At 30.6% G+C, this 17,027-nt stretch overlaps 2 protein-coding genes across 2 annotated transcripts; both read left to right on the top strand.

Annotated features, from left to right (window-relative positions):
• Positions 1–4,415: 4,415 nt before the first annotated feature.
• Positions 4,416–15,573, top strand: LOC121120368 (uncharacterized). Its single transcript, XM_040715214.2, has 5 exons — positions 4,416–4,448; positions 5,120–5,566; positions 11,363–11,576; positions 12,475–12,689; positions 13,358–15,573. Exons 2-5 carry the CDS (start codon positions 5,512–5,514, stop codon positions 13,651–13,653), a joined length of 780 nt encoding a protein of 259 aa, XP_040571148.1. The 5' UTR covers positions 4,416–4,448; positions 5,120–5,511; the 3' UTR covers positions 13,654–15,573.
• LOC121120024 (chromosome transmission fidelity protein 8 homolog) lies at positions 15,119–15,472 on the top strand. Its single transcript, XM_040714874.1, has one exon. The coding sequence runs from the start codon at positions 15,119–15,121 to the stop codon at positions 15,470–15,472; it is 354 nt and encodes a 117-aa protein (XP_040570808.1).
• Positions 15,574–17,027: the final 1,454 nt, after the last annotated feature.

Genomic DNA, 17,027 nt, shown 5'->3' with positions numbered 1-17,027 from the left:
AGGGGGCACAGATAAATATTTTATGCGATAGTAAATTAGAAAATAATTATTAAAAAAAAGTTAAATAAATTTACTCTAAATCAAAATTCTTATAAAAAAAAGATTTCAACTTTTGTTCTAAAAATTTAAACCATTCTCCTAAGGGGTGCTTAATCGAAAGAAGATTTGAAATTATTTCCTTTAAAAAAATACAAAATTCCCCCTTTTCGAAGAGGTATTTAAAAATATATATATGAATTAATAAATCTGTAGTGTAGGGCCGTTAAAATCCTTGCCCTGAACGCCGTGCCACTCCACTACTGGAGGGATTGCGCCCCTATTCAACACCTATGCCCTTTCGTTAAAAAATTATATATTCTCCTACGATATTATAAGATTGGCTAAAGATATTTTATTGGTTATATTAATAAAGCAAACTTTTTCTATCTGTCAAAGTCGCATTTTTAGTTTACAATTAATAGTTTTTCTAGAGGGTGTCAAACTATAAAAATAATTGTAAATATAAACACTAGGATTGACAAGTGCCCAGACGCCATTTTTAGATAAATGCGCTTTAGAGGTAATTAAAAAAATTGCAGACGACTTTAGGCAGTGGCTTATAAAATATGTCCTAGAAAGCTAAAGAGGCTTTTTCTAATAGGCAATCTGAGTAGGTTTCTTCTTTTTCTTTTTTTCCAAAGATGCTGTGATTATTATTTCATTCTTGAGAAATACATTTTAAGTATAAAGTAATGACTAGTACGTGTGCTCATCAAAGGCGGAGAGTAACAATGAGAGTTTCCTCGGGAGTTATAAGTTGTAATTCTTGGCAATGTCCTTGTTTATTTCCTTCTTGTTTAGTTCTTCAAATTGTTAGGCTTATATATCTGATATATATACTATGTAACAGGAAGCAAATTTTAACAAAGATAATAAAGAATCATTATAGAGTATTGCGTCCAGCCTCGCTCCCGCCTTCTCTTCGCACTCTACATATGACCACCCCCACTTTTAAATGATTTATGATTATGAGGTACTTTTTTTTCTAGTTATAGTCTGGCATTTTTACAAGAGTACACATAGGAAAGGATATTTATTTTCTTAGGATTTTGATCAATTGACTTATTTTACTCACTGTTTGTGCATTTAACTGCATTTTAGGCATTAAGAAACTATGATATTTTAAATTATTCGTGAAATATATTGTTAGTTAAAAAAAATACGTCATATTTTTGTTCCATTATTTTCTACAATGCTCTTTTAAAATTATTAGATAAGATATTTTTTGATTTAGTCGGCTCTAAGGTATCTAACAATAACTGCTTCTTTTTATATATGCTGATTTTCAGCACTAGTAAACACTGTCAACCAACAAAAGAAGAAGAAAATGTTGAAATTATTGGGGTGTAAATAGATAGGGGTCATGGAGCCAGAACCAATTCAAAAGTTGGGGGTATTTTCGTAATAATGACATCCTGTAAGTGTTGGTGAAAATATTATAATGGTAATACTAAAAAAAAGAAGATAATTTATACGTCCTTTTTACTATCAACTCTTTAGTATGCAAGGTATAGCTGACTATGATGTTTTTTGAATATTTTTTTGAAAAGATAATACACAATGAGCTTTATCTAAATTGTTACTTGTTATTTCTTTGATCAATTAGTCAATTAAGATATGAAGTACACAATCAAAAAGGAACTTTCAACGGAGTCAGCAAAACCTGCTAATTTTGATTCTTTGTTGTTTAAAATTCTATAAAGTTAAGATAGTTGTTTGCCCTTATCATCAAATTTATTCAAGAGCTCCAGAGTCCAAAAAAATAAACCTGTTGAGGTACGTTGGAATGTAACAGTCATTTGTAGGAGTTGTATATAAGGAGGATCTTCGTTACAATCCCTTCGGCTTTATAATATTCTTTATGAACTGAAGACGTCAAAATCATTCACTCTTTTTTGGACAGTAAGATCCCTAAGACCTCCCTTATGGATTTTCATATTAGTCTCACGACATATTTTACTCTCGGACATTCGTAGAATAGATAAGGAAAAGTTTCCACTTGAACTCTACAAAGAGAAAACTTTCTTTCACACTCATTTTCCATAAATTTGTTGACAAAAATTTAAAATGTAGCCAACATTCTTTTATATCTTAATACAAGACGGAAGTACTAAAAATATTGTTTAAAAATAAGTCTTTAGTATCTGTTGTTGCAATTTTGAATATTTTTTTAGAATTTTATGTTAAATATCTTCTTTTATATATTTATATATATTTAAAATTTCAACAAACATGATTAGATTAAAACTGGGACTGAATTATGCATAGATATAAAAATCAAAGAATCTGAAAAAATGCGTTAAAAATCTTAGTGTTATAGTAATTTCAGGAAAAAATGGCTAGAAAAAAAAGAAAAGTCATTATATGGAAAAAGTAGCAAGGTTCTTTTAAACTAATATAGTTCATACCTATTTTTATGGAAGTTTTAATCAATCTTTCACAATTCTCATAAATCAAGTGGATGGTGATTTGTTTTGAGTTTTGTTGTTGGCAACATGAACAGTTTTTTTTTTTTTTGTTATTCTTTCATTATTCAGGTGAAAACATAAAATTATAACTTGTAGCAAATTGTATGTGTGTACATGAATGACGGAAAGTAACGCTTAGGTTTTGTTGGAGAGTAACAAGGGTAGTCCCTGTTGTACTCGAGTAGATTTTAAGATTGAAAACGGAGTAATTCCTGCCTATGTACTTGTTTGATATGGAGTGGAGGTTTTGTGATAATTTCCTTCCTCTCAGAGCTGATTGCAGCTAATCTAAACACCATAAAGGCTAAGCTGCAATCTTCTAAGAAATTCTTCCAATTGTCAGGGTTTATCATTTGATTTTTTGAACCGAAAATGTATACGACTGACAACTTTAATCAAAGTTACACTATTATTATGAATTCATCTCAAGTGGGGTTTTTACAGAAGCCAGGAATGACTCTTTTTTTCCACACCCTTTAAACTTAAGTATATAAGTTATAACTATCCAAGGTTAGAAGACTTTGCACTATAATAATTCATGAACATATTTAACTTCTATCCCATGTTTGTCTGCTTGCATATTGACTCTAAAACTACGGGATAGATACTGCTTTTTTTTTTGCATGTCTGCAATGCATTCCCCCCTTTATGTTCGAGTTTTAAGGGGATGGCAAAGTAGGGGTGATGCCATCCCCTCCCCCTACAAAGAAAATGGACCAAAATCACCCCTTTAAAACAGAAATTTTGCGTTAAAATTGCACTTTAACCAACTTTATTTCCAAAATTTTCTTGATGGAGAAACCCCTAACTTCAAATAATCAAAATTCATCGCTAACCATTCTCCTGGTCTGATTTTACAACCGCCTTCTGTTGCGTGGCCACTGGTCTTGTCTTGGGGTTTCATAGAAAATATATTTTTATGATGCTGTTATTTTTGGAAAGATATTTCTTGATGAAATAGGCGTAGAGGAGTATAATTTTATAAAGGAACTTATAAATTTTGCCAGAATATTTGTGACTGGCATTTTTTTTTTTTTTTTTTTTTTTAATATTTTCTTAACTTTTTGTGTATAAGGAAAGGCACTCCTTGATAACTTTTTTCTAGAAAATACATTTTTGATGCTGCATTTTGACAAAATATATGTTCGAGCGTCCTTTTTTAATATAATTTTTCGTAACACATGAGCTGAAAATTCCCGACCTTAACAAAGAAAACACGTTTATTTTTTCGTTCAAAAATTGCTTATTTAATTTTTTGTTTTATTTGCTTTATGAAGCAGAGTTGTCATAACACTTTTCAAGCCATTGTTTAGCTTGAATGGTATTTTCCCCCATAAAGTAGCAGTTTAAAATTAAAACTCGAAATTGTTTTGAAAAGAACAAAAGTAGCGGACCCTTCGTACTGGTGATATGTCAGTTCTTATCTAGTCAGTCCATTGGTACTATCTGAAAATGAGGTGAATAAAAAAAAAAAGCTGTCCATGTGTGAAACCTACGAATTTTCAGCTTATGTGTTTATATTTATCGCATAACTTCTTTAAAGATAAAATATTACTTCATTTTTTTTCTTGAATAACCTTTTTTAATATAGAAAAGACCAAGCGTTATTAAGGGCATTTTAAATTAATTATCTCCATATTTCATTTAATGACTTTTTTCACAGTCCCCTATATCTATGCTTGATGATATTGATAATCTAACGGAATCTTAGATAGTGATAAGCTTAGTTCTGGTTTGGAATTAATGTTATAACCTATGAGGGACCTAGTAGTTATTTTAAAATGAATCATTAGTCATAAATAAATGTATGTAATTCAGGAAAATGATATATTATGATAGTTATATTATTGATTTAAATAAATTTTGATTAGAGAATAATCCTTATCTTAGCATGTTTTGGTGTGGACATATCAGTCAACAATTGTCGAATCAAGCATGGAGGTGAGTATCTATATATAGTTTCTACTTCACACAAATCGTTTGGTTGAAAAGTTATCTATTTTTTTTTTTTTAAACATAAGTTCAATAAATTACTTTAATATAAGTGAATCATGTAGTTGGAATATGATTTTAATCTAACTATAATATGATCTTTCTTAGTACTGCCATGATACCAATATTTTCGTATTAGTTCCATAAGGAAATATAAGTACGGTATTTGTAACTTTTTAATATAAAATAAAAATGTTGTTAATGGCAATTAGCAAGGACTTATAGTGAGATTTTTGTTTGGGGTGAGAGCTTGCTTCGAAATTTGAGGATTTTTTTTTCTAGAAAGAAAACTTTTTTTTTCTCTTTTTTTTTTGAGGGGGGAGTAGAATTTTTTTTGGGTTTACATCATGGGCTGGCTGATTTATTTATTTAATTTTATAGTATCAGTTCTAATATCCGATTAATATTTTAAATAAGTCGGTATCCCGGTACCACTAAAGATGCGAGTCAAATGATGAACATAGCGCATTAGTTCGTTTAATACCTATCATAATTTAAAGTGATATACCTACTGCCCACCCTTGATATGTTTGTATTTATCTTTCCCTAGAGTCTCAGAGTGGGGACCCAAAACTTTCAGTTGCATTTAATACGATTTAATCCCTGTTATTTTTAATTAGGAGGTTTCATTACGTAACTAAATGACCGTTGAATCAGACTCCGAACAGCAATTCTTCTCTAAATCTAAAATAGCACCTAGCCTTATTCCTTGGACTTCTATAGGATGTACAGTACCAATAAATATGTGATTCATCATTAATAGAAATATTGTGAATTGACTAAATATTTACATTCCACTCAAATGGGAAATAATGAAATCATCGAATTTTGGAGAAGAAATTTATATTATGAAAGAACTTACGTATAGTGCTGTGTTACCTTTAAGGATATATGAAAACACTTTTTTTTTAATTTAATGTAAACACTTACTTTAAAAAGTTTTCAAGATTGCCTTGTATGAATTCAGTATCAATTGTAAATCACGTAAATGTGATTCAAAGTTAAGAAAAACATGGTCGGGCTTCTCAGGATTGTATTTTGCTTTTGGATGTGTTTCTATTCAACAGGTAAATTTTATTCTTCTTCATCTTGTAGTTGTAAATGTAATTAGATTATACAGGTAGATACAAATATTCACTTTTTAAATTAATTAGAAATTGACTTTTGCTATTTATAATTGCTCCATCTGATAGTAAATCTTTACTTATGATAAACATAATATTTTGTATATTTATTTTTAATTAGGCAAACAATTATAATTGATTATTTAATTTAAGTTCATTCATTATGGTATTCATAGATTAAATACACAATTACCTTTTTTACTATAATTATACCGTCAATTTTTTTGAAAAAAAATATCCAAAAATTAAAATTTTGTTTGGATAAAATTTCCAAATATTAGATTTTTCTGAAAAAAAGTTTCAAAAATCCATAGATATTGTCAAAAAATTAAATTTTTGTAAAAAAAATCAAAAATCCAGGCGCTGTTCACAGAAATATTAAATTTGAATATAAAATTTTTGGAAAAAAATTTCACATAGTAAATTTTTTCGAAAAAAATTTGAAAAATTCATAGCTATTCACAAAAAAATTGATTTTTTTGGAGAAAAAAATTCAAAAATCCAGAGCGGTTTAGAAAATACTGCAATTTTTGTAAAAAAATTTCTAATATTAATTTTTTTGGAGAATAATTTCCAAGATCCATAGCTATTGACAGACAATTAACTTTTTCGGGAAAAAAAATTTGAAAAATTTAATTAAATTTAAAATATTAAATTTTTTGAAAAATAAATTCGAATATTATTTTTGTTTATATTAAATTTTCTAGTAAGAATCAAAAATTCCTTAATTTGGGGGCTACAGCCCATCTAGCACTTCTATTAGGCCCCGTGTAAGATATCTATTTTTTGGATACATATTCTTAACAAAGGCCATTGAAAAAACCAAATACTAAAAGTCCCTGCACGTTATTTTCTATAAAAAAAAATCAGATTCGAAGTTAAATTCAAATTTTAAAAAAGGAAATAGCCCCGCACATTTGTCTTTCCCCCAGATTCTGCTCATGCTAAAACCAACCTTGGTTTGAGTTATTATCCTTATCCCTACACAAATTGGGATTTAGGTACCATGCAATATGTTTAGGATAGGGTCCTACAATAGTTAATGACGTACCTGGTTGTCATAGAGAACTCATTTCATAAAAAAAAAAGTTCATGATGCACGCTTAAGTTTCATTGATTAATGAACTCGCTCTCACTTCAAACTCCACTCAGAATCTAATTGAAAAGATTCGCAACTTGATCTGTAAAACGACTTAGGTTTAATGGAGACTCAAAGCTTCGAAACCTAATTCATTTCAAATTGTATATTGCCTTCATTTGATTGGATCTATGAGACTTCATGTTGCAGCTTTCAAATGAAATCAATCAACTTCAAATTACTTAGCTCTGATGATGAATTTTTGTTACATTAAATGAAATTTGAGGCGCTCTTATTGATAGAAATTGAGGATAGTTAGTCGTGGAATGCTCTGGATTCTCATATAAATTATTCTAGCTTATTTTTATAAATACCCATATGAGTTAATACTTTTATGGTGAAAAATATATTGAAATTAATTTATACATATATGATAAATAGATGAAACATTGTTGTACTTGAATTGATGAGTCTGAGGGCATAGGGATTTCATGCTTGAAAACAATTAATAAATCTAAAATAACCAAGGTATGTGAGTTCACATATTATGACTAAAATCCTTATAATTCTATTATCGCTAAGAAAATTCATATTAAGTATCAAGAGGGTTTAAAAAATATTAAATTTGAAGATTAAACTCTTTTTGTAATTGTTTTGTAATTTTGTAAAATCTATACATAAGCTGTCATTATTATTATTTTATTCTGGAAGAGAGAACAATAAATTTAAAATAATCACTTGTGCGTAAAAGAGGATTTGTTCAGGAATTATACGTGTAAGTCCTTGTTGGACAGGAGTAGAATTGAGGATCGACATCGCTGTAACTCCTACCTTTGTCATTGTTAGATGCGAAGTGGGGTTTGTGTTTATTTCCTGATATCATAGCTGCAAACGTTATGACAGCTTATCTGGTCTCCTTCTTCCAAACCTTCTTCAAATTGACAAAATTATTTTTCTTTTTTTCTTTTTTTAACATACGTAGGCTGCTATATATATTTCTGGCCTAGGCTACACTAAGTGTTACCAGGTGCAATTTGACATTTCTTTTGGTAAGTTTGACCTTTTTGTAGCATAATCGTACTCAGAATGTTTTGACGTACGAACATCATTTGTGTTGTTTAGAGTGACTTGAAAAAATTAATTTGGAAAAAGAAAATGGAGTTAAGCAGTGAACATTTTCGTACGATCATTTTTCACAACTTTCGAATGTGGATTATCACGACAACAGTGAATTAATGAACTTAAATCTTTATATGGAGATGAAGCACCATCCTATAGCACTATATAAAACTGGTTTAATGAATTCAATCGTGGCCGACACTCGCTCAAAGACAAATTCCGTGAAGGTCATCCAAAAACGGCAGTTGTGCCAGAGAACATTGATGCCGTGCGTGAAGTTATAATGCAAGATCGTCATGTTGCATACTGTGAGATAGAAGTATCCTTGGGCATTTCTTCCACCAGCTTACATTCGATATTGCATGCACACCTGGCCGTAAACAGGTTCTGTTCTCCCGCACACTTTGGCAATCGCTCAAAAGGAGGCTTATGTCGATTGGTGCAAAGAAATGTTGAAAAATACGCTCGTAGTGCTTCAAAAGATGTTTATAAGATTGTCACAGGTGAGGAATCATGGATCTAAGCGTATGAACCCGAAACAAAAGAACAATCGACCGTGTGGGCCTTCGAAGAAAAGCCAAATCCAACCGAAAATTGTTCGTGGAAGAAGCACTTCGAAGCAAATGGTCGCCTGTTTCTTTGGCAAAACTGGTCATGTGGCGACTGTTCCACTTGAGCATCGTAGGACGGTCAATTTTGAGTGGTACATCACAATTTGTTTGCCCGAAGTCTTCAGAAAAATTCGAAAAACGAACAAGAGAAGGCGAATATTTGTTCACCATGACAATGCGAGCTCTCACACATCGGCTCAAACCAGCGCTTCTTTGAGCAGCCAAAGCGTCAAATTGATGGTTCATCTGCCGTAAAGTCCTGACTTGGCACCCAATTAGTTCTTTTTATTCCCACACATCAAGACAAAAATGTGTGGTCAATGATTTTTGTCCCGAGAAGATGCTGTTGAAGGGTTTAAAGACCATGTATTGGAGGTGTCTCAATGGGAGTAGAAAAAGAGCTTCAACAATTGGTTTGAGCGCATGCAAAAGTGTATTAATCATGCTGGAGAATACTTTGAAAAACAATAAAACCATTTTTGAGGATGTATATTTGCATTTTCATTATTAGGCCAGAAATATATATAGCAGCCTACGTTTTGGTTGCAACCAAAAAATGAGTTGAATAATTTTAAATGATCAAAAGAGTATTTGATAATGATGAGGATAATGCAATGATTGAATAATCCTTACATAAGTAATTATCAATCTGTGGTACGCCTATCACTAGTAGTACGCAAGCTTCCTCTAGGGATACGTGGAAGAACGTCATAAATAGGTTAAGTCTTTGCTATTGGATATTCCATTTGGTCATTAATAGTTAGAAATGGGATTTTTGTAGAGTACAAAAGAAGACAATGGCGAAACTGCTAGTCATGACATGAGCTGCCTGTTATACAAATATATATATGTATATATTTGGGGGGGGGGCATTATTACTACCAGTAGGAGTACCTTCAAAAGAGAGCACACGCGGTAAATGCTTTCCCTTTTTTAATCGCTAAACTATGTATTTTTCTTACGAAAATTTCATCCAAACTCAAAATTAATAGAAATTTCTATTAAACTTGATCCAAACTCATAATTAGGGTTCTAAATACCAAGCATTTCTTAGCATGCAAGTTTTTGTTGTTGGAAAACTGAAGAAGTTGTTATCATTATTCTTTTATTCTTGAGGAGAGAACATCTAAGTATAAAGTGTAAATTCGAGTGTATGTGCTTATAAATGACTGAGAGTAACGCTGAGGATTTCTTGGGGAGTTATAAGTTAAAGTCTTTGTTACACTCAGAGTAGAATTAAGGATCGAAAACGGTGAAATTATCCCCTATGTCATTGCTTGGTACGGAGAACAAGTTTTGTTTATTTCCATTGTCTCAGAACTGCATGCAACAATTTAATGAAACGTCATGACAGCTAAGCTACTCTCCTCTCAAACATTCTTCAAATTGTCTAGGTTACCATGTCATTTTTTTTTACATACCAAAAATGCTTACGATTTACTAACCTACCCATAATGGTGATATATACTTGGAGGTTTTGATTTAAATTTTCTCACATGAAACAAAGGTAAAAATTTTGTGTATCACTGCCTAAGTTAGATTCTTGATAAGTTAATGATGTAATTTTTGTCCGATAGATTAATTAATGATGTAATTCTTGACTTTGTTATTGAAAATTACATATTACTAAGCAATTTATGATTTAGTACAGTAAATAATTAATTAATCTAAGAGTTTTTAACCACTTGTAATCAGGTACGTTTTTAGGGTTGTATTAAGATCATTTGTGCAAATCTGCAATTGATTTTTCTTTATTGATATTTATTTAATACATATTACACGAACATACTCACCTATTCAATCTTATTGATAAAATTATGTACTTTCCAATTATAGAGTGTGAATCTGCATTCTTACATAAATATATGAATATATAATCTGTTCATCTATGCATAGTATGTAAAAAGTACTACGTATATTTTTATTTGCGCCTGCTAAACGCACAGTTAGTACATGCCTATAAATGCTTTATAAACACAGGAAACGCAACGCCTCGTGTGATGATTGATCTGATTTCATCACTTTCCCACGTGCTCGTAAAGAAACAAGCAGAATAAAGTAAAATTATAATAATAATCTGCAATTGATTATACAAATAGTGGTTCTACTCTCAAAGAAAAATTATTGATAAATTAATAAATCTTTTTTAAGAATTACTCAGTTTTTGATTATCAATTCTACTCTGACTCCAACCGGTAAAATTTATGTTTAAGACATGTCATGTTAACATGTACAATTTAAAATGTTCATCCAATGTCTTTAGAGAGGCTTCAAAACACCCAAATATACCCATTAACCCCACCCTACCTTATCTCCCGGGCAAAGTTAAATTGTTACTCTCCTTCTTTCAAGAGTACACCCACTAGTGATTACTTTATAATTGGATATTCTTACCTCAAGAATGAAGGAATGATTATAACAGCTTTAGAAAATAAAAAAACTCTTTTCAGGCTGACCACAACAACAAAACTCGCACGTTAAAAAATGCTTAGTATTTACAAGCTTAATGATATATGCAATATTTTACTTAGAATACAGACAAGTACCTTCCATTTGCAAATACATAACTTAAGGTTAACATGGTATTAAAAATTAACTATTGAGCTGAATGGTTTCTTACATGATTTGAAAATTATTATTATGATCATGATTTTTTTTTCAAAAGTTGAACTATTTTATATGAAAAGAACTGATCATTGGATAAAATACCTCTCTATTATCATTTTACATTGTTATTTATGTTCGTGTAGCTTAAAATCTTTGTTCGATGGGTGTTACATTTGAAATAATATCAATATGTATTCAAACAAAGAAATAATAAGTAATACACATAGCAACAACTGTCACGACATTTGAAATGTTGTAATTTAAAGTTATATTACTCTCATGTATATATATATATTATTTTTTTTTTATTCCCGATGGATTTAGTTGCTTTTCAATCATCTACATGCACGGATTCTCAACAACTAAGCATACTTGAATCTGTAATTCATTGTAGGCTGAGAGACACTACTCTGCACCTAGATGATGAAATGACCAATGTTACAAATGCAATACAAATCATACCGGATGTTGTTGTTGTTAAAAGATGCAAGGGATCTTGTCACCTTCAATCTCATCAATGTGTTCCTACGTCTACAAAGTAATCATTATAGATGTTGTGTACAATTTGTGATTTTGTACAATTTACTGACAAAAAAATTAAGAGTTTAGAGTATTTGTGTTAAGGATATTTTGCGAAACAGTAATAGCTGGACATGTGATTTGATCCTGGACCCAGCATGTGAGTAAAAAAACTCGTAAGTCAAAATTCACTAACACAAAAAATATACAATGTCCATTCCATATTCGTCTTTTATGATAACCACTTCAGCCGTGAAATGACGTAGTTATTAAGTAGATCATTTCAGTTGGGTAAGTTTCATCATAAACTCTTTTAAAGAGACAAGATACCTGAAGTATGAAGTAGCAGGCGTGTGGCTATAACTTCTAATTTTGAGGGGGGGGAGGACGAAGGAAAGGTTGCGTGAGTGAGATAATAAAGGTAACGACGTGATAAATAACCAACTCTCAGTCTGCTCGTGTCCATAAAAAAACAACTCGTATGTGAATACAAATTTTTGTATTCCAATTCAACTTGAATCTTATAAAAACTTGGAAGTAAAGGCACTGATATCTCAAGGTATTATTGTAATTGAATATTCATTACATGATTGATTAGTTAATGGTGTAACGTCGGACTATTTTGATATATTTTACTAATTCATAATTAGTATTGTATGTCACATTGTAATGTCCAAAGTTACCCTAAATACATAATAAATAAGTAACTTAAATGAAATGATACCATCAACATATGGTGACTGATGTTGTTATAAGAATAAATTATATTGAATAAGACGTTATGCAATGATGAAACGTAGAAATGGTAGCTTGTACAATCAGATTATATCAGTTGTAACTTGTAAAAATCGCAATTTGTACATGACTTATAATATTTAGTTCAATCTTTTTTACATAATTTAGTCTAATTTTTTTAGAAGAAAAAGTATTAATGTTATGATTGTGGTTTCACAATTCCCACTTGGACATGCAAAAACTCGGTGTGAAACTATCGAAATTGAAGAGCACAGTGAGTGTTCCTGTGGTTGTCCAATTGGTCCAGCTACTTGTAGTCATGATCAATATTTTGAACCTGGAAGTTGTCGCTGCATATGCTCGGATCATAGAGCAAGAAATCTATGTGCTGGTCGAGGTAATTCATTATAAGTAAAAGTCAGTCTTGGAAGTCGGAACCGTTCCAATTTTGTACGTTCATCCCTTCTTTTCGGGGAAAATTTACTTTTCAAGCGGCGTTCAATCGTTTTTTCTTTCCCCTCATTCGTACATTTCTTTCCACTCATCCGTTCATTATTTTTAAAAACAATACGATGACCATGTGATCATTTTTGTCTAAATTTAGTTGCCTACGAAAAAAACTTTTTCATCCACGATAGGTCGCTTTTGAGGTACCTCAGATCACGTCACTTAATCTTTTTTTGAAAATGGAAGAGTAAAATTGCAATTGTAGAATTATTCTTCCATTTTCATGAAGGTTGCGAGGTTAGTTATGGAGAATACATTATAGCCTCAGCGTCTTCTTGAAGGGCGAACAACTAAATCAACTAAGTTCAGACAAAAATAGACACGTGGCCGATAATTTGCAATTTGACTTTGGTTTTAGGGGAAAATATGCTTTGGAAACAATTAAAAAAAATACATGAACAGCTAAATGAACACTATTCAAACGGTAGTTTTTGAATTTGTCCCTGTTCTGGCGCTCAAATATTCAAAAGTTAACAAAAATCATGAACAGCGATCATTCTCCAAGCCTGGTTATAATAAGTTTCTAAATAATTTAACGTTATTATTTTTTCTATCCAGGAATGTTGTGGGATATGAAGCGCTGTATGTGCATGTGTCCAATATCCACCTGGACTGCATGCTCCACAGGCTATTCTTTTGACTTTTTAGATACATGTATTTGTCTTCCAATCAACAATAATGCGTCAACGAGTATTCTGGTTACCTCCATCATTTTCATATCATTTTTCATTGCTTCCGCTATTGGTGGATATTATATACATCATCGAAACATGAAAAGAAATAGAATAAAGGCTGAGAGACGGAAAGAGGCAGTCGGTTTCTTTATGGAGTCCAATGAAAGTGAACATAACTAAAGATTATTGAATATTATCGAAAAAGTTTACATAGAGTCTTCCATTTATGGAGATTTGCGAGAAGTTTGTGCAAACTTTGATTAGGAATTCATAAATAAATAATTTGTACATTTTATTTTGTAGCTAAAAGTTTAGTCAATTTGATCTCTATAATAATTATTTACATATTTACTAGTCCCTGATTAATTTGGACTAATTGCTGTTTTTTATCTTTAACAAAGTTCGTTCTTAATTTATAATAATTTGAATAATATAATTAACTTGAAACAAAATAATGTAGTTGTTGAAATCTGAAAGATTTGTGTGGCAATAACATATAATGAATAATGATATAAGCAAGCTGGTATTTTTTTTTTTTTTTTTTTTTGTGATGAAACGGAGAAAAACGCATTATAAGTTTTTTACTTCAATGAAAAACCGAAGAGGATTTTTAAAGAGTCAAATACAATATTAAACCACTGTAAAACTGTCCAATAAGTTATTAATGCGATTGGTATTAGTTTAAATTTTTACATAAATTTATTATATACAAGTTCAGTTAATTTGATTGTGGGGTATTTGAACTTTAAATCGAATTTTGAAATAATCAATTTCTGTTGGTGAGGCTTGTTATTAACCAACTAATCATTTTCTTCTTTTCGTTATTATTGCAACGTGAATACTAATACACCTTTCTTTAAATATAATTTTCACGTCACGAAGTCTTAGTATCTTTAATGATCAGTGTTGCTAAATAATAGATTTTTATCAGGTTCAGTTAAAATCTGAGAAACCGCGGCTTCTAAGGACTTTATCACTTTTTTTGAATTAATATAAATTATACTACTCACACCAACGTAAACGTTTATCATACTGTAACAATATTGAGAAAAATTATGCGAGCTTGCTGTTATGTTATCGCCACACACGTATAATGTTATCATTTATTTATTTAAAGTTTTAAGGTTTCAGTTGTTCAAGAGAGTTGGAAGGTCTAAAGCTCTAGAATGAGCACATTAGATAGATAAGTAAGCATAAATAGCATAAAATTTAACTTTAGATCTTTAAAAAGAGTATATTAATCAATTAATTATCCACTTTATTAGAAGTGCAAATCCCTCCTCTCCGTGTTACAACTGTTTTAGTGTCTAAAAACGCTTTATTTTTAATTTTATAAAGCTATTTATAGTTACATTAAAATTATTGTATGAGGGGATGAATTAATGGATAATTAATTCAGTATCACCGTTTTATGTTTATATGCAGAAGAAAATTTTAAGACTCTATTACTTATGTATGATAAGTAATTAAAAATTATCCACAAGTAGTTTTAATATTGGCATATTTAGCTACTTACTTTTAGCTAAAAAAGGGTGGTCACTCTGAAAAATTACAGCTAGCGCGCGGAATCAAACATGACGTTTTTCTTGGCGCCTAGGAAATCAATCTATCAACTTGTAATCTTAGATATTAGTTATTAATTATTATGCAAATTCCTATCATCAAGGATCCGGCAGGAGTCAATAACTGGAGCCTCCTTGAATTTCAAGGTCATTTTGTAAAAAGTGATCATCAGTCCGAAGGATCTGTTCCTCTTGGAGATTTGCATTGGAGTCGTGGCAAGAATAATCCCGGAATCCTTATTGTGGGACATCACGTCTTTACGGGTAAAAACATGAACGACGATGGATCCGGAGTTTTTCTTCTATTGTCAAAAAAGAAAAAGACTGAGGAATCTGAGTCTGTGGAGTACAACATCAAGGCTGTAATCAAGAGGGCGTTAATTTTTAAAGCGCGTCCTAAGCCCATGGTTGTTCTAGCAACTATCAACCAAAAATAAAATTTCTTTTATGTCATATAGTTTTATTAATTAATTAGGATTTGCATGTCATAGCTTTTTATACATTATACTTATAATATATATTTTATTTTTTGAACTTATTACTGGGATTCACTTGTTGACTAATTTTTAAACTCTTTTCAAATATTTAGATGTTCCTGCTTGAAAATTCCTAATTGATATTTATCAATCTACTTGAAGGAACTAATATTATATTATATATGTACACTGACAATCAGCCCAGTTGGATGAAAGACTAATCTATTTTCAGTGGATTAAGATCAAATTGCAATTTTAAATATTATTTATCTGTTCACTCAACCAATTATATACATATCTCGTCGTATTATTATTTTAACTTGTCTCTTCTTGGGTAATTAGAATGTTATATCAAGGGATAACTTTAGATATTCTATTCTATGCAAGTATACTTTTTAAACTTAATATTTCTTATAATACACAAATAATTGTGTATCTCATGCATAATTATTCCTCCCATATTTCCATAATAATAGTGAGAAATAAAAACCTTCTAAAAGACTTAAAAATTGTTAACTTAAGTACCGTGACAGGTTTCACTAATGAAGTGTGTAAATGTAGATTACATCAACTTTGCGAATGCTTCGAAGTAATATAATAAGAGATAATATCAAATAATTTTTACAACGTGATCCTAATAATTTGAAAACTATCAGAAATATGTTGTTATAGTACTTGACTCAGTATTATGAGGACGTGAAAGGTTCATGGACGTTCTAAAAATATCAACTTTTTATAGCCAAATTCGTTTTTCAGTTGTTTTATAATTGTATTGCTATCCTTGAAAGTATTATTAGAAAACTGATACTAATCTTGGTAAATTAGATGGAAAAATATCAGTTCAGTTATAATTAGATTAAATTAACTAGGAATATGAGGTTATAATGTAGGTAAATGATATAAGAATTGGTACCATTATGAATCACACAGGTAAATCACATCATTGTTTTTCTAGTTATTTGATCACCCTAGTTACAAAACTCGTTCTTCACGCATAACTTCGTCTTCAACACAACGACAACAACCTTAAGTGAAAAATTTCAAGTCATTCTTGGAATGAAATTGGTTTATCATTCATCCTCCCCCTCCTAGATATGTTAGTTGGAAAGATAGGATATCAGTGGGACAATTTAATATACATATTTCTGTAAAATGTGTCATGTTCTGTGGAAAAGACAACGAAAAATTAAGAATATTTGCCCGGGCCTATCTTAGACCACTGCAACCTATGGGTTCGAAATTTGGCCCGAACTTTCATTAGGCCTAACGCTTGATTGAAAAAAAATATATATTTTCTCAAAAAGTCAATAAGGCGCTTCTTTTCGAAATTCAAATTTTGTAAGAAACCTAAGAATATATTTGCCCTGCCACCCTAAAATCGGCCTTTGCCTAATTTATTATCCAGATAAGGATTCGCAATCTGTGCAATACAATTCGTTTTCGCATAGGGACCCGCAATAGTTAAGGCCACCTTGATATTTAATAACTCGGAATAAGTGAAATATCTTTTATTCAA

This window comes from Lepeophtheirus salmonis, chromosome 6 (assembly GCF_016086655.4).
Source record: "Lepeophtheirus salmonis chromosome 6, UVic_Lsal_1.4, whole genome shotgun sequence".
Lineage (NCBI taxonomy): Eukaryota > Metazoa > Arthropoda > Copepoda > Siphonostomatoida > Caligidae > Lepeophtheirus > Lepeophtheirus salmonis.
Note: the sequence above shows the minus strand (reverse complement) of the source record. Positions and strands in the feature narration are given on the sequence as shown.